This window comes from Helobdella robusta (assembly GCF_000326865.2).
Source record: "Helobdella robusta unplaced genomic scaffold HELROscaffold_20, whole genome shotgun sequence".
Lineage (NCBI taxonomy): Eukaryota > Metazoa > Annelida > Clitellata > Rhynchobdellida > Glossiphoniidae > Helobdella > Helobdella robusta.
Genome location: NW_008704084.1, coordinates 634,552 through 654,135, shown reverse-complemented (window position 1 = coordinate 654,135; position 19,584 = coordinate 634,552). Strand labels below are relative to the sequence as shown.

Sequence of the window (19,584 nt, the reverse complement as noted above, 5' to 3'; positions counted from 1 at the left end):
ATGGTGCGCATGAATGTTTTAGCAGATGCCCTAAAATCAATATGCAATGCAGAGAAACGAGGCAAGCGACAGGTCTTGATCAGGCCTTGCTCCAAAGTTATCATCAAATTCCTAACAGTGATGATGAAACATGGTTTGTACATTGAAAATTAAATTGTGGTTTAAAGATTGAATTATTCATTACTGAATTACTATTAATTATGCATACATTATATAGTATATAATATATACAAATTAACATAAAATTTATGTCTTAAAATCTGAAAAACTATTAACCTTTGAAATACTGAATTTTTTTAATTGTTTGAATTTGTCACTACTATTTTAATTTGATAAGCTTGTGTTGTTGTAACATGAATGTTCCATACTTCTCATGAATTTGGATTAAAATTGAATATTGTGCTATAAACAATTCTAGTTTTGCTAATAATAATAAGTAATTTTATTAAATGAAATCATTCCCACACAGGTTACATTGGCGAGTTTGAAATAATTGATGACCACAGAGCAGGCAAAATAGTTGTTAACTTAAATGGTCGACTAAACAAAGTTAGTTCATTGTTAATATTTAATTTCTGTTTCATTTTTTTAATGAGCTCTTAATGTTCAAATGCATGCTAATGTTATAAATATACAAATAGCTGAGTGGTGATCTGGGATCTTTTGTTGAAGTTCTTTTGATTGATACGGATGTTATGTAAAATGAGGCAACATTTTAGGGATCTATCCTCAAGAAGGCCTTCAAATGTTTTCTTTAAACTGTAAAGTTTTTACAAAGTAACAATGTTTAACTATGATTTCATTTATTGTTTTTCAGTGTGGTGTGATAAGTCCCAGGTTTGACATAAAAATGAAGGATCTTGAACATTGGACAGCTTATCTTATGCCATCTCGACAGTTTGGGTATGTGTCATCTGTTATAACGCCTGATGATATTTAATTTTTGGTTCTATAACTAGATTAAAATTTTTTAATATATTAAAACAATGTTTTCAATAAATTTTTTCTTCTGAACAGCTATCTGGTAATGACAACATCTGGGGGCATAATGGACCACGAAGAAGCCCGAAGAAAACATTTGGGAGGCAAAATATTGGGATTCTTTTTCTAATTATGTAAAGTGACAATCTGACTGCTGGGGATAAACTGGTCGCATATTTTATCTTGAATAAAGTAGCTGTCAGAATCTTATGTGTGTTTGATTATCCTTCATTTTCATGCACGTCAAAAATAGTTATTTGTGCAGTGTTTTGAGCTGTTTGTTAATTGATCCTTAAATGTTTTTGCCAGGGTAGTTGTATGATCTGAATTTCATTACTGATAGTTATATATGCCAGCGTTTGGGCGATCTCGTGACTGGGTCACAGCGTTTTTAAAACATTTTTATTATAAAAAACCTTCCAAATGTTAGTGGGAGCGCTCTTTCGTTTATTCGAAATAAATTTTGGCGGCAAACTGCGGAGTATGCCTCGGAATACGGTTTCAAATTTAAAATAATGTCGAGCAATAAATTGAATAGAGTTCAAATCTCGATGGTTTAAGTATACTTCAAATTCTGAAAAATTATTGTATTAAAAGTTTCAGTTAACATTTAACTAAACGCCAAAAGTTAACTTAGTATATTTTAATTTGTGGGCCTTGAGTATATCTTAATTTGTTCGCTCGGTCAAACGTGTACGGTTTCAAATTTAAAATAATGTCGAACAATAAAATGAATAGAGTTCAAATCTCGATGATTTATAAGTATACTTCAAGTTCTGAAAAATTAGTGTACTAAAAGTTTCAGTTAACATTTAACCAAACGCCAAAAGTTAACTTACGTCTTAAAAATCGAATTTGTCAAGCATGTTTGTATTGTTTGGTGTAATAAATAACTTCAAGTAAGTAGGTAACAATTGATCCGATTGTTTTTGTTAAAAATCGTACTTATGGGTGATTCGGTGGCGTGCGCTGACATCTTAAAATTTAAAGTTTTGGCTAAATGTTCGCGTTCTCGAGCTAGAGTGGCCGAATTGAGGATTCCTCATGCTGTCTTGCAAACTCCCATCTTCATGCCGGTTGGAACGAAAGGTACTATGAAGGTACATTGCTGCGTATTTATGGTTACATTACATAAATTTGCTATCTCTTATCTCATAATTATTAGTTCTATTCAGTAAAATCTAAGATTCAAGATTGTATTTGTCATCTTGATCACTTTATCTGTTTATTTATCAGTTTATTTATTTGATAAATAAAGATAAAGTTTATCAGGATTAAGATTGGCTGATTAAGATTTAGTTTATCAAATAAAATAAAATAATAAAAATTAAATAAGATATTAAATCATGTTATTAAATTTATTTATGATTTTTAAACTTTTAATATTTAATGTATATGACAATATACTTTAAAAAATTGTAAAACATAAATATTAAACAACATATAGTTATATGTTTTTTATTACTCAGAAATATCAATGTAAATAAATATCAATCAATAGGAAACTTATATAGTGCCCATTAAATGTTCTCAAAAGCGCTATCATAGTTATATAAACATAGAAGTCTACAATACTATTAATAAGAATAAATAAAGAAATATATATATATATATATATATATATATATACATGTATTTATTTGGTTATTGTTTTTAAACATTAATTAAACTTATTTGAAATTCAGAAATTAACTAAACTAAATTTAGAATTTAATTAAATTAAACGTTAAATAAGTTGAAACCTTTTTTTATTGACATCATAAGGGCCTGACTCCGAAACAGTTGGAGCGGTGTGGTTGCAGAATGATGCTAAGCAACTCCTACCACCTGGCTGAAACACCTGTTCGTGCATTCATTTATTATTTGCTACTTTTTACTTTTTAATTATTTCTATTTATACATAATGTCATTATTATATTAATTCTAATTCATAATTTATTATTATAATTTTATAAAATTAAATTACAAGTTTGATTAAACCATGTTAAGAGTTGCAAGTAAATTATTTCCATTCATGGGGGTAGTAGTAGCACTGGTAGTAGTAGTAGTAGTAGTAGTAGTGTTAGTATCTGCAGTAGTGGTAGTAGTAGCAGCATTTGTAGTAATGGTAGTGACTTAATTTTGTAAAGAAAAATCTGTAAATTACATGGTATAATATAAACTTTGTAAATATACCATAAAAATTACATGAAGATGCAAAAATTCAAAATTCAAGAAAAAACCCTGAAAAACATGGTAAAAGATGCAAATACATGAATTTTATAGCATAACACACATACATGTTACACACATATACTACACACACACACACCACACACACACACACACACACACACACACACACACACACACACACACACACACACACACACACGTATACTACACAAACACACACACACATACACACACACACACACTTACATGCACAAACAAACACACAGGGTATGGAGGTTCTGCAGAAAGCTGGTGATCTTCATAATTTCATGAAATGGAATAACGGTTTACTAACGGTCTGTCTTGTGTTTATTTTATATATTTATTAATAAAATCATAAATTTAATTTTTTAAAGTAATTATAAATGTAATTGTATGCTTTTTTTATACAAATAAAAAATGACAAATAAAATGATTGTTTTGTTCTGTCTTCAAAATACTTGAAGTAAATCAAATGATATAGTTTTATATGTTAAAAATTATGAATTGAATGGATGAGACTCAAAATTTGACTCTTGTGATTTAGTGTTTCCTGTAGCTGGGTAAAGTTATTGAAAAGTTATGAATTATTATTTTTTTTTAATTATTCTTAGTTCTCACTCAAAGGTATCAACAAACAAACATGCATACATACAAACAAACATACAAACAAACAAACAAACATACAAACAAACAATCAAACATACAAACAAACAAACATACATACATACAAACATACATACATACAAACATACATACATACAAACAAACAAACATACAAACTAACAAGCAGCACAGATTATAAGTGAATATGTGTGATACCACTCTACACACATTGCATTGGAATGGTTATTAAACATGAAATAAATGATAATCTGAATGGAGTTTTGTATTTAACTTTTCAGGCACTCAGCATTACTACCCTTTCATTACTATAACCGATAATCACAGTACTGAATACTGCGACTTGATTCAAATTTTAAAATTCCTATTCAGGATATCAATCAACCAATCAATCAATCATCAATCAATCATCAATCAACCAATCAATCAACCAATCATTCAATCAATCAACCAACCAATCAATCAATCCATCCTCGTTTATGTCTCCATCCATTTTGGGTCAGACTCCTATTTAGTATACTATAATTTTTAAAAACTCAACTCGTTATTATGTTACATTTTGGCATCTATCCTTTAAAAACAGGACAGCGGGGGGTTCCAGATGGTCTCATTGGCCAAGTTGACGAAACTGGATGAAGATGGTGTGGAGTTTCAATCGCCGTACACAGGTGCCAAGATGACAGTCACTCCAGAATATTCCATGCAAGTGCAAAATACCATTGGTCAGCATTTGTTTGTTGATTTGTATTTTTTTTAATCTTTATATTGCAGCTCTGTCCTGCTTACATGTTATTCTGTACTCTAACTTTATACTGTGTTGGTCAGTGTTTGTAGGCATTGGTAGGTTTTTGTTTGTAATGGTGGTAGGTGTTTGTCCGTAGTGGGTTTTTTGGTGGTTAGTTGTTTGGTTTCATAATTAATTTAAAGAAATATTAAATTGACATTGAAATCAGGCGCAGACATCATGATGCAGTTGGATGATGTCGTTAAGACGACTGGCGAAGATGATAGGATGAAGGATGCGATGTATAGGTCGGTTGGATGGCTGGTTGACTGGCTGGTTATTTGGTTGGATGGTTAGTTGGTTGCTTGGTTGCTTGGTTTCCACAAATGACGTTTGTCAATTTGTGTTATCTCAATTTATTGGCATCTTAGCATTTGATTGATATTTCAACAGGGTTGATTTAAAAATGCTTGAAATTAGGAAATGAGATTATGCTTGGATTCAAAACTAAAACAATTATCAACACATTTAACAGTAGAGATACTCAAACACACGCATACACACACATACATACATACACACATACATACACACACACACTCATTCGGACATGCTTAGAACAATACGTTGGTTGGACCGATGTATAGCTGCCCATAAACGAACTGACCACCAAATACTCTTCCCCATTGTTCAGGGTGGACTGAACTTTGAGTACAGAACCATCTGCGCTGAAGGTACACATCACACACACACGTACACTCACATGTACAACATGCACGTACACAAACATACACACGCAAACATTCACGTACATACACACACGCATACCACACTCATCACTACACACATCCACCATCACGCAGAAATGGTGAAGAGAAACATGCAAGGGTATGCCATAGGGGGGTTAAGTGGTGGCGAGCCGAAAGATCAATTTTGGCCCATCGTCAAACATACGGCCCATCTGCTGCCTTACAATAAACCCAGATACCTCATGGGTGTTGGGTTGGTTGTTCATTGATATCTCCTGTTTGATGACTCATTTGATGACTCATTTGACTTTATAACTCTATATAGCTTTTATAATTTGATATCTCTAAAGTTTCTGTTGACAATGTCGTTTTTATTATTATCTTTTTGTCATTTTTGTATATTCAAAATTATATTAAATTATTTAATTATTAGTTTAATATAATAAGTTATGTGTTAGATTGACAATACGCTATAAGTACAATGCCATAGGCAAGTAGAATGTACTATATAGATAGATGAAGCAGTTGTACTGCTGTTTGAATCAACAGGTTCACATTGGACCTCATCGTATCGGTAGCTCTTGGATGTGATATGTTCGACTGCGTCTTTCCCACAAGAACTGCTGTATGTACATTTTTATCATAGTACTATCAATCTACTCATCTAGTATAATTTTGTAATTTGTTCGTCGTTGTTATAATCATCTGTTAATTTTATTTTCATCATATCATCATCATTATCACTATCATCATCATTATCACTATCATCCTCACTATCATCATCATTATCACTATCATCCTCACTATCATCATCATTATCACTATCATCCTCACTATCATCATCATTATCACTATCATCCTCACTATCATCATCATTATCACTATCATCCTCACTATCATCATCATTATCACTATCATCCTCACTATCATCATCATTATCACTATCATCCTCACTATCATCATCATTATCACTATCATCCTCACTATCATCATCATTATCACTATCATCCTCACTATCATCATCATTATCACTATCATCCTCACTATCATCATCATTATCACTATCATCCTCACTATCATCATCATTATCATTATCATCCTCACTATCATCATCATTATCACTATCATCCTCACTATCATCATCATTATCACCATTATTATTGTCACTATCGTCATCTTAGTTTATCGTTATTATTATTATTATTATTGTTGTTGTTGTTGTGTTATTATCATCATCATCATCATTCATTCATAGTTTACTGTACTTCTTCTAATTTACATTTTTCCACTTTCGTTCGGTGAGAAATAAGATATTTTGCATTTGCACTTGAGTTTGTATCGTTCTATCTTGTATCTCCTGAGGTAGGTTAGGCTGCGTTGGTGGTGGTCTGTAGTCTATGATGGTGATGACGACGACGATGGTGTGGAGCTGCGATGATGATGGCTACTTTATATGTTGGAAATAAGTTTTTAAAAGAATATATAAGAATAAGAAATAAGAATATAAGAAAATAAGAATAAAACAGAAATGCAGATAAAATTAAATTACCCCACAAAACATAACCAAGTGATCACGACCGCCCACCTACACACGCACCCACCTACCCAGAGGTTCGGGATAGCCCTCGTACCTACGGGTCAGTTGAATTTGAAGCACAGCAAATTCAAGAACGACTTCAGAAAGATCGACGATGAGTGCGATTGCCAAACTTGCCAGAACCACACGAGAAGTTACATCCACCATTTCGTCACGCAGCATGCCGTCTTTGCTTCACTCATTACAATACATAACGTCACTCATCATGTTAGTTGTCTGACTGAATGAATGATTGGTTGGTTGGTTGTTGGTTGAATGAATGAATGATTGGTTGGTTGATTGGCTGACGAAATGTTTGATAAATCAATTAATTGATTAATTAACTTACATTTGTGTATCAAATTTTGTTTACACTAAATTTTTACAACATTACGTTTTAAAACCTGCACGAACGCAGATGAAACTGATGGCGAAAGTCCGCGAGAGCATCTTGAAGGATAGGTTCCCGGAATTTGTGGACGGCTACATCAACTCGCAAGTCAAACGATCCAGTACACCAAAGTGGGTCATTGATGCTCTGGCCTCTGTCAACATCAACATCAAAGATCATAAATCAACTGCGGCTGCCAGTGCTGCTGTTGTCGACGATGTTGTCGACGATGTGGCCACTGATGTTGTTGATTTCGGTGGGGGTGGTGATGTTGTTTGTGATGGGGAGAAGTGTGCTGCTGACGGAAACCTCACCACGGCGAATTGTGGTGATAGCGATAGGAAATGAGATGAATGTCCTGTGACATGTGAAGTTACAAAAGGAAGTGCTGAGATGTCATGTGTTCTTACTGGATGTGTAGCTGAAGAAGGGCTTTGGAGTCGCGGGTGTTCTCGTTAAGACATTAGACAATTTATTCATAGATCGTGATTTTAAATGAATCTAACTAGAGCAAAATGGTTGTTGGATGACGAACGTTGGGATGTCACGTTACTTAGGATATATATTTGTGTGCTGTGCTGTACATGCCTTGTTGTGTGTGTGTGAGTATGTGTGTGTGTGTGTATGTGTGTGTGTGTATGTGTGTGTGTGTGTGTGTGTGTGTGTGTGTGTGTGTGTGTGTGTGTGTGTGTGTGATTAGGTCTATTTTTTAGTTTTATATTTCATTTCTAGTAGATTATGTTAACTATTGCAAAGTCTATTTTTGATTAACATCGTTTCGTAAGGTTTGCTCAATGGCGCATTCTACAGTACTTAATAGATTTTGTTATTTGATTTAGTTTTTTATAGTTAAAGAATTTTTTGTTTTTATGGCTCAAGTAATGTATCAAGTTCATCACAAAATGATGAACATTTTGGGTAATTATGAACCGATTATGTTTTTCTGTAGCGTTTGGGTCGAAACCGCCAGATCAAACTTCCATCTGCGTGTGCCTCCTTTATAATTTCTAACATTGCTCATAGGAACGCAAATATAAACACGAACAGATTACTAAAAAACGGAGCGTACAAAAAGCCTAAGACCTTTCTGCGTGAGACTTAAAACATATTATTATTCACTATGTATTGTTACCATCTACCATCTAGTAAAATATTTATTTAAAAAAATGTTACCCTACATGTATTCATTCGTGTATTTAAAAAGCAACCAAAATTCAACTTTTTTTCGTTTAAATAATGTGTCAGTCAATAATACGACATATGAATATATATATATACACATATTAAATAATAATATATACAGTATTGTATGAATTCTACCGAATCGTTGGTATTAAATCAATTTAAAGTTTGTTTTTTCAATTTTCTGTACATCGTTCAAATCGTTGAATTATTATCCAAGTTATTCATGAAAATTTAATGGAACTTTTGTTATCCAAATTCATCATGCAGTTAGGCCTTATTTCGATTTTTCACAAATCATCTTCAGTGCAGTTTTGGTTAATATAGTTTCTTCAAACAAAGCAATGTTCTTTAGCAAAGTTTATTAGTTGGTATCGTATTCTTCATCTTTGTTGTTGTCATTCCTTTGTCCTTCATTGTTATTGAAGTTAGTATTAAGGCGTCGAGTTGGTAATGATGTTATCATTCTTTGCTGGATGTGTACTTGGGGTTTATCGATATCTATAAGGACAGCTTCTGCAATTTTTAGATGTATTGTGTCGGTGTTTTGATAAATTATTTTTGTGTTGTTGTCAAAAATTCGGCGTATTATTGGAGTTGCATGTATTGATTGTAAGTGAGATTTGATGGCTCCTCTTTGTTGTATGCATTGTGAGACGTCTTGATAGTGAAGTAGTAGTAGTGAAATGTGCAGTCGTCAATAGGGCATTTAAATTCATATATTGTGTGCTCGTCAACAACATCCGTATATTGGTGTTCACTATCAAGACGTCTCACAAAGAGGAGCCATCAAAACTCACAATCAACTCATGCAACTTCAATAACCCGCCAAATTCTTACAATTTCCAGAGAATTCAAGTAAGGAAAATTGAAAAAATAAAATTTAGATTGATTAATGCCAACAATTCGGTAGAATTGATACAGTACTGTACAAAATTTGGTCTTCTAACATATATATATGTACATATAATATGGAAGCAACATATAATATATATATATATGTATTATATATTTATTTATAAAGATGGATGAATATATAAATATCGTACTTTATCTTTAATAATATTTATTTACTTTAAAACGGAGGTCGAAAACATGTTATCATCAAAACATCGAAATAACAACAACAACACACGTTTAGACGGCATTTTCCCCGAGATCGGGGGTTGCCGTTTGGCTACCTATGATGAAACCGAAATACCCCTCGACGCCATCCACATCTGTCACTCGCCTCAGTATCACGCAACCCCGCTTTCACCCTGTCCTTCTCCACCTGCTCTCTCCATCCCAATCGCGGACGACCCTTTCCTACCACTCCTTCAACCTCGAACTCCAACGCTCGCCTAATCCCGACCCTTTCATCCCTTCTCAACACATGTCCATACCACCGCAATCTCGATCTCCTTATCAATGTCACAATGTCCTCATTCAGTCCCATCATTGACATCAGCTCTGTACTACTCCTCCTATCCTTCACTTTAACCCCACACATCATCCTCACCATAGCTCTTTCAGCCCTCTGCAGTACACTTTCCTCCTCTCTCCTCAACACCCAAGTTCATCAAAACATCGAAATAATAAATAACAATTATCGTCCTACGATTTACTCTAAGACTACTAGAACTACTACTACAACTATTGCTACTATTATTATCACTTTTATCATCATTATTACTATATCAATATATTTTATCATTATTATCACTATATCAATGATGATGATTGACAATAGACGACGACAATGATTGAAAAATTGATATCACAAAGAGGAAACTAATATTATTATCAACCAAAATTGTCTTCAATCGTTATATTATGTTCATGGATATATATATATATATATATATATATACATATATATAACATGGATGTATATATATATATATGTTATATATATATATATATATTATATCCATATGTTACATAAGGCACGCTTATTGATTTAGAATTCACTGACTGACTAACGAAAAGAATATGAATAAAATCGAAATTTAAAAAAATAAAGAAAAAAATAACCTAAAAAGCGCTACGGAGCTTCATAATTCGATAATTATTATTCATGAAAAATGTGATTTTTATTCGTGAAAATGAGATTGCTTCTCTTATTTGTTCACGTTCAATTTAGTAGAAAGATTTGTATGATGGGGATAAAAAAAGAAGACAAAAACTGAAAAAATTAATGTGTATATCTTGTAACTGTGTGTGTGTGTGTGTGAGAGAGAGAGAGAGAGACTGTGTGTGTGTGTGTGTGAGAAAGAGAGAGAGAGACCGTGTGTGTGTGTGTGTGTGTGTGTGTGTGTGTGTGTGTGTGTGTGTGTAAGAGAGATTGTGTGTGTGTGTGTCTGACTGTATGTGTTTCATGTGACTGTACGTATTTGGGTATATGTGGGTGAGTGCATCGTGTGAAACAAAATGGATTTATAAAAAAGAAGGAAATTTTATTTGCACTTATGACGAATTTATTGCTGCCAATCATCATTATTTATCATCATTGTTATTGTCATCATCAGCGGCAAATTAGCATTATGATGAATGTCAAGCGATACAAATTTTTATTCTAAACAAAAAACCACCACATTCAAGATTATACGTAACCAGGCATTTGCACACACACACACGCACACACAAACATGATGTAGTGAGTAACAACACATTAATGGTAACTTAATGTAACGTTTCATGTAATGTAATTATTGTAATATGACGTAACATAGGGCTGTGTTGTGTAATGCAACTGAATATAACGTGAAGTAGCGTAATTCAGTAATGTACAAAAACGCTTGGAAGAAAATCTGATTCCTGGATTATGAGTGTTTAAAAATGTGCATCACAATCATAGCCGCGCAATTCTCAATTTTTTCCATAATTGACACAAAAACGCGTTAACTAAGAATCTAACAACTGCATTGACGGAATCACTGAAGAGTTTGTCGATCATTGGACACGCAAGAAGAAATGTTAAAAAATTGCAATTCAATCGAGTCGGTTATTAACGATTGAGTGCGTGATGTCAACTGGGACGAAACTAACATTTAGTCGTTTGAATGAGGGAACGCTGGTTGCATATCAGTACCTTCAGCATGTTTAACAATTTTCAAGGTATAAATAATTAATTATCTGATAAGTATATTTATTATTTTGCTGTTCTATCAATTTTTAAAAGTATCATTCAAACGAAATTACTCTCATCTCGAGACGACACAGTGACATGCTAAGAATGATCTCTGTCTACCTTTGTAAATTAATCAATGAACATTTTAATTAATTAATTACCAATGATCATCTTCATATTACGTTGACTGACTGACTGATTGATTGATTGATTGAATGATTCAATAACCGATTGATTGAATAGTGATTGAATAACTGATCGAATGCTGTGTTGAGCCAGCTAAGAAAAGGTACGCATCGAAATACATAGTGGTTTAAAAGTTTATTGATAATAATTTGCAGAAATAATAATAATATAATAAAAAATGATATTATTTTATTTATTTGAAATAACAATTAAATAAACTATATAACCGATTGTTACGATGATAGTACGTAATGGCAAAGGTTGAAATAATTACTATTCATAAAGATAAAATAGCGGCTATAATTACTGTTGAAATAAGGAATAATGGTAATACAAAGATGCAGTAATAATAATAATAATAATAATAATATATTATTCATAATATAATAATAACAAAAACATAATTATTTTTTTAAACTTGCGGTAAAATGTTGCCGTCGTATTAGTAGAAAAACGAAACTGAAACTAGTGAACCCGCACGCACTAACACACACACACACACACACACACACACACACACACACACACACACACACACACACACACACACACACACACACACACACACATACATACCAACAAACACACGCATGCATACATACAAAAACACCATTTATATGTACAATTGTATTAGTTTAAAAATATTAAAAAAATGTGATAATAACAACGACGACATTTTAATTTCATCATCATCATCAATTGCCATCAACACTAACCACATGATGATCATTATCATCATCACCATCATTATCATAAGCTCAGCTGTCCGAATGTCCATTACACAAGTAACATTGTAACTATGAGAAACGAATGACCCAAACAATGTATACGTATATATATATATATATATATATATATACCATGTACATACACATACGTATACATACATATGTAAACATAAATACAAACATACCCGTACATACATATATACGCGTATACACGCACATGTATACAATAATAGGGGTGATATTTAAATAGATAAGAAGCAATTATAAACGAGTGATTTGTATAATATTCCATCCTAAACGAGCTAATAACGTAACTTATAATTTTAATTAAAAGGCACTGCACTTTCATAAAGACATAAACACAAACATGCTAACATACATAAATAAACATATACAAAGAGGGAAAGAACACACATACACACATTCATACAAACACACACAGACAAACACACAATTATGTATTCATGCATATGCACTTAGACAAACATAACGTCACAACATTACACACATATATACAAATATAAACACATATATACAAGCAACAAAGAGAATTGAATTAGTTTTGAATAAATGTAATATGATATGAACGATCGGTTTGCCTGTGTTAAGAGATGCACCGGAGGATAGCGAGAACCGGATAGCCGATTCACTATTCGGTCGAACAGTTGCATACTCGAATACCAAAGCCACCAGCAAATGTTGGAAAAATGAAAGTTCAAAGATAAATACAAATTTATTCTTTCAAAGAAATGATGAAATGAAAAATTATTAACGCGAATTTCCAAAATATTGAAAAAAGCATTTTTACATGTAATGTCCAAAAAAAAAACTAACATTCCGTGTTCCGCCTTACAAATGGCTGAAGCCGAATTATTTATATCTGTCGAATGTTCAGCGCATCTCTAGAATGTGTTGTTTTGCGTAAGTGACAATGTGTTAATCTGTGTGTGCGTGTGTGTGTGTTACTCTGTGTATGTGTGAGTTTGTGTGATCGCTTCAATTCCTCCCTAAGTTAATAAAGAAAAAGAGAAACGCGATGACGATAATGTTGTAATCGGCTGCAGTTCAATGATAATAATAATAAAAACAGTAATTTTTTTCTACCATCAACGCTGCGGTCACCATCGTTAAGAAGCAAAACAAAAAAAAAAATTAAAAACGTGAAATTTCTCATTTTTAAAAATTTCTTGCAAAAATTTGTTTGCTCATTCTGAATTGAGTATACAAAAATTAAAAAAAAAAACAAATTTAAAAAATAAAAATAACAAATTTAAAAATTTAAAACCCGGCAAAACAGAAACGAAAGGAATATTAACAAAACGCATCGACAAACAAACAAGCAAACAGACAGAAAAACAAACAAGCAGACAAACTAAAAGAAAAATAGGATAGAATATAGAATAAAAAAAAGTTTTGCATATTTCTCGCCTTTGGATAACCGAAATTGAAATAAGGACATCTGATGATGGTGGTGATAAACTCGCTTCCAACAGGCATACAAAGGCACGCGCAAGATTTTTATTTCACAATTTTTTTTCTCTTCAAAGTTTATTAGTCTTTTGTAAAGCCATCACCAAACGCGCGTACCTACTTAAAATTAAAAATAAAACTAACACATATAAAGAGCACACCGAATAAAAAAATATTATTATTATTATTATTACTTTCAAACAAATAATAATCCATAGAATCAAAGTGACAAATCATACATTTAGTTAAGTGGGAGTTTTCATGTTGAATGAAAAAAATATACACAAAATAATTGAAATTGCTAATAAATAACTATTGCGTATATGTTACTCTGTTGTTTGAAAGCTTGTCAAGTAGACAAGAAGATGGTATCGTGGAATTTTAAAAACCGGCTTAATCCGGTAATAAAAACCAGTTATCTGGGAATTTTTTCTTACTAAATCGAAGACATGACATGATTGGTTGATGAGAGGATGAGTCAATCTATCAGGAGTTGGCAGAAACCGATTGGCTGTTAATAAATATTGAAATTCTATGCATTGCCGATTTCTATGTTTCATTCGTTTCTTCTGCAGTCCAATGTTATGTTGCATACGACGGGACGTTTAACTTCCGGTGAATGAAAAGATTGCATTGGAGCCTGAATTCGGAAATGCATTTTTTCAAACTGTCAGTGACGTCATCAAAGCCGCCACATGTCAAATGAATCGGCAATCTCAATGACAATCTTTTCCACTAATGACCAACGTATTGGAGATAAAATTAATGATGGAAATAAGAATTTCATCTCAAAGATAAAGACAGCTATAGAAGGATTGAAATAATAAAGAAAATATCTTCTCAAAGATTGAAATTATTAAAAATTATTATTAGTAATTATTAAGATTGAAGGATTGAAATAATAAAGAAAATATCTTCTCAAAGATGATTAAAGAAATGAGTGAGTTTTCTTCTAAAAGATGAAGATGGGTTGATATGGTACAAAGAAAAAAAGGGCAGTAGAATGAATTGTTGTGGCTATTGTAGTGTTGCGGCTGTTATCTCACAAACAAAATGTTATCCTGTTATTTTGAATTGTAAGTCAAAAGTGATTAAGGATTAAAACGAAAGCTACTATAAAAAAAAGACAACAACGTCGATAGCGACGAAGATGATGATCGGACGCAACAAAAAAACATAAGTCCACACACACACACACACACACACACACACACACACACACACACACACACACACACACACACACACATGCTCCTGCTGCAAATGCCACGAAGTTATTAGTTACGTTAATTATTCTAAATAATTATGCTTAATTAGTTGGTCTTCTGCAAGATTGACTGAATAATTGGAGAAAAAAATTAAATGAATGAATGAATGAACAGATGAATGAACAAATGAATGAACAAATGAATGAACAAATGAATGAACATATGAATGGATAGTTGTTAGCAAATTCAATGTTAAATAAAGAGGCAAAATCAAAAACAAACTAATAAAAAAAAACTAACGAAAATCACAAACAAGTAGGTCTGTGTGTGACTGTGCACATGTCAATATATAATTATAAATAATATAATTTTTCATCAACAAAAACAACAAATAAATAATATATATATATATATATATAATCGGTATATATATACATTCTCGAGAGAGATGGAGCAGTCGCATATATATATATATATATATATGTATATTTGTATGTATATATATATATATATATATATATAAAATGAGAAAAGAGGAAGAACATTAAGTGATGGATACGATTGGTGTGAGGATTAGCTGAAGTACGTTGAAAACTTAAAAAAGAACAGCACAAAAAATGTCTGAAATACATCAAGAAAAGATTGGATGGATGGATGGATAAACGGGTGGATGAATAGGATACGATAGATGGATGAATGGATAGATGAATGGATGGAGTAAATTGTAAGTGCTGGGTCAAATATTTGTATTCATTCAATAACTTTACGTCAACCAAGCGGTCTTTATCTTCGCTAACAAAAACTACCAAAAAACTACCAAAAAAACTGCATTCCATATAGGTAAGTCATAATACTCTACTTAATTACATTTAAAACACTTTTTTTTCTTCATTATTTCGTAGACTGTTCAAATATATATATATCCAAAAGATTAGGTTACAATTAAACGAGAAGAAAATTTTCGAAATAGATAGACAGACAGCAAAGTGAATGTAATAGCAACGGACGAAATAAAATTAAATAAACATTCGTACGGGCACACAGACAAACAAACGAACAACCAAACGAACAGCAAAACAAACAAACAACCAAACAAACAAACAACCAAACGAACGGACGGAAAGGTGCTTCATTGATTAGTCGGACAAGGTATTTATTTATTCAATCATTCGTTCGTTCGTTTTATAACAGAATTTTAAATAATATTCCATAAAATATGAATGAAAATAAAAATTGAAAAAAATAAACAAACAGAAAAAAAAAATAATAATAACGACGCTAAAAGGGTTGCAAACAAAAATACAAAAAAAAAAACAATGAATAAAAGGATGGATGAATAGGAGCAGCAAAGCAAATGAATAAAAACAGACGAACAGTAAATGTAATCATCTTGACATCTGAAGTGTTTGTTATGTAGATGATTAAGGTTGGAAAGGGAACGGCTCCACACACACACACACACACACACACACACACACACACACACACACACACACACACACACACACACATACACACACACACACAACGCACACACACACAGACAGACAATGACTCCAGCAAAGCTATTGGGATAGGTCAGACACAAAGCAATGAATGAAAAACAATGGCGATGACCTTCAAAAAATTCATTTCAACGAGTGTGTGTTCACTTGAAAAGTTTTAACAATCCTGTGCCAATTGGCCAGAAATGCATCCAGTATCATAGATAGATCAATCAATCAACCAATTAATCAATCAATCAATCAACCAATTTATCAATCAATTAATCAATCAATCAATCAATCAACCAACCAACAAACCAATCAATGAATCGCCTCAAAACTCCACCCCGACACAAATCATCCACAACTATGGATCCTATGGCATGCAACCTTTCCACCTTATCCACTGTATCTGAGGAGCTATAAAAACCAGTGGCATCCCATTTCTGTATCCAATATTTTTCATCCCATTAACTATCCATGAAACATCAATGATGCTGCTAGCCACACTTGGTGTGTGTGTGTGTATGTGTGTTAGAGTCTGTGTGTGTGTTAGAGTCTGTATGTGTATGTATGTATGTGTTGTGTTGTGTGTTCCAGTGAGTGAGAGAGTCCGTGTTGTGTGTGTGAGAGAGAAAGAAAGAGTATGTTTTGTATATGCGTGTGTGAGTGTGTATAAGCGTGTGTGTGTGTGTGTGTGTGTGTGTGTGTGTGTGTGTGTGTGTGTCTGTCTGTCTAGCAGCCCACGAAAAATGTAGTGATGTACAAGTGATGTACAAACTTGAATAAGAAATTTCTAGTCAAATAAATAAAAACAAATAAATAATGAAAATAATAAATTAACAAATTAATTAATTAAGTAATTAATCAATAAATTAATTAATTAACACAAGGAAGATAATATAGGGTAGGAATAGAAATCGAAAAACAATAACAATAAAAATAATCTCGATGAGGATAACAACAACAAAACTAGCTAGCATTAACAAGGTAATGATGCTGATGATGATGATAACTAAATCAGCTTCATCATCATTATCATCATCACCGTTACATTCAACACCGTTATAATCATCAACAACATCGTCATCATTATCATCCATATCACCCCATCCTTGCTACAAAAAACTGATGAAAAACACCAACAAGGCATTTATCACCATTAACACAATCCTCCTACTCATTAATCATCATCATCATCAATGATAACAACAGACAGAATACACAGTATAGCATGATATATATATATATATATATATATATATATATATATATATATAAGTTAAAACAAGCACTATATATCCTAAGCACGTATCTTACCACTAATGATAATATATATTCAACTTGTACACACACACACACACACACACACACACACACACACACACAAACACACACGAACTTAGCGTAACCAAAAACAGTAATTAATGATGCTTATATATTAACAAATTATTATTAACAAATAATAATAACAATAATAACAACAATAATAATAACAACAATCATAATTCAGAAAAAAATATAAAGAAAAGATGATTGGATTTAGCTAAGGCATAAAATTGCACAGCAAACAGTTAAAAAACAAGAGAAAAAAGATTATGATGAATAAAAAAAAAAAAAAAGAATGATTGAATAGCGCTTAAGCTTCGGTATCAACGCTGACGTTCTCAAACAAATTGCAACATTCCAGTAGCAAGCAACATCAACAAAAACATTATCATCATCGTATACAACAACAAAAATCAGTCATCCTTATTATTACTATTATCATCAGCAACAACAACAACAACGTCGACAACAACATCATCATCATCGTCGTCGTCGTATATAACAACAAAATCATAGTCATCCTTATCATCATCATCATCATTATCACCATCATCATCATCAACAACTCTGGCAACAAAAAAACTAGAAAGCACAATCGATTTTAAGAATAAAGAAATTTTAAGACATCAACAGCGACAACATTAACAACATACATAACAATATCAATCACAACTCTGATGTAGAGAAAAGCTTCAACTCTTGCAAACAACAAAAAAAAAACACACACTCACACACACGCACACAAAACTTTTGCTTCAATTCACTTCAGTTGAGAAAAAAATTTACACCAGCATCATCATCGTCCTCATCACTACCATCATCACCATCATCATCAGCATCTTCATTATCATCATCAAAAACAACAAATCAACTGTAAAATAATTTAAACCATAGTTACCATAAGACCATGGTCATCATCATCATCATAGTCTTCATCATCATCATAATAATCGTCATCACCATCATCCATCATAATCATCATCATCACTACCACCATAGCCCCCACGGAAAATCACGACAAACAAACAACTTTATTAATTTATTGGATAAGAGCTCAATTCCTTTTGCAGGCCTGTCCAGTCCACATCGTTCCACATACTTCCTTCCATTTTTTTTTTCATTTTCTTCTTCTCTCCATCCTTCTTAACTCATCCACATAGAGACGAACAAAGAAATCAACAAAACAAAAACAAACCAACAAAGGAACATGAGCATGAACACGAACAAACCATCAGACAAACAGACGAACAAACAAACATGAACGAACAAACATGAACGAACAAAGTTATTTATCTGAGCGTGCATGTACGATGCACCGATATGCAAAGCAGATACTTCATCCTATCTTCTCCCATCATCAGCGCATGCGTGCGTCTCAAACAATCACACACACACACACACAATCACACACACACATATACATGTTGCATAATCATATTTGCACGCACTCATATATATACATAAATATATATATATATATGTATGTATGTGTGTGTGTGTGTTTATATACATATGTATAAGTTAATATAATGCATAATGTATATAATGTATAAGCGTATAGAGATAAACAGACAGACAGACAGACAGGCAGACATGCAACAACAAGACAAGAGAATACAAGAAAGATGATGACGAGGGTGAGAGCTA

At 32.4% G+C, this 19,584-nt stretch overlaps 2 protein-coding genes across 2 annotated transcripts; both read left to right on the top strand.

The window, feature by feature from the left end:
* HELRODRAFT_156827 (hypothetical protein) lies at positions 1-1,111 on the top strand (the record flags this gene model as incomplete). Its single annotated transcript, XM_009017909.1, has 4 exons — positions 1-133; positions 470-549; positions 818-903; positions 1,018-1,111. 4 exons carry the CDS (start codon positions 1-3, stop codon positions 1,109-1,111), a joined length of 393 nt encoding a protein of 130 aa, XP_009016157.1.
* A 735-nt stretch (positions 1,112-1,846) lies between these two features.
* Positions 1,847-8,078, top strand: HELRODRAFT_111078 (hypothetical protein). The gene is made up of 11 exons (XM_009017908.1): positions 1,847-2,081; positions 2,746-2,823; positions 3,423-3,491; positions 4,382-4,520; positions 4,752-4,830; positions 5,141-5,256; positions 5,386-5,524; positions 5,821-5,896; positions 6,881-7,075; positions 7,266-7,834; positions 7,865-8,078. The coding sequence occupies exons 1-10, from the start codon at positions 1,929-1,931 to the stop codon at positions 7,584-7,586; spliced, it is 1,365 nt and encodes a 454-aa protein (XP_009016156.1). The 5' UTR covers positions 1,847-1,928; the 3' UTR covers positions 7,587-7,834; positions 7,865-8,078.
* Positions 8,079-19,584: the final 11,506 nt, after the last annotated feature.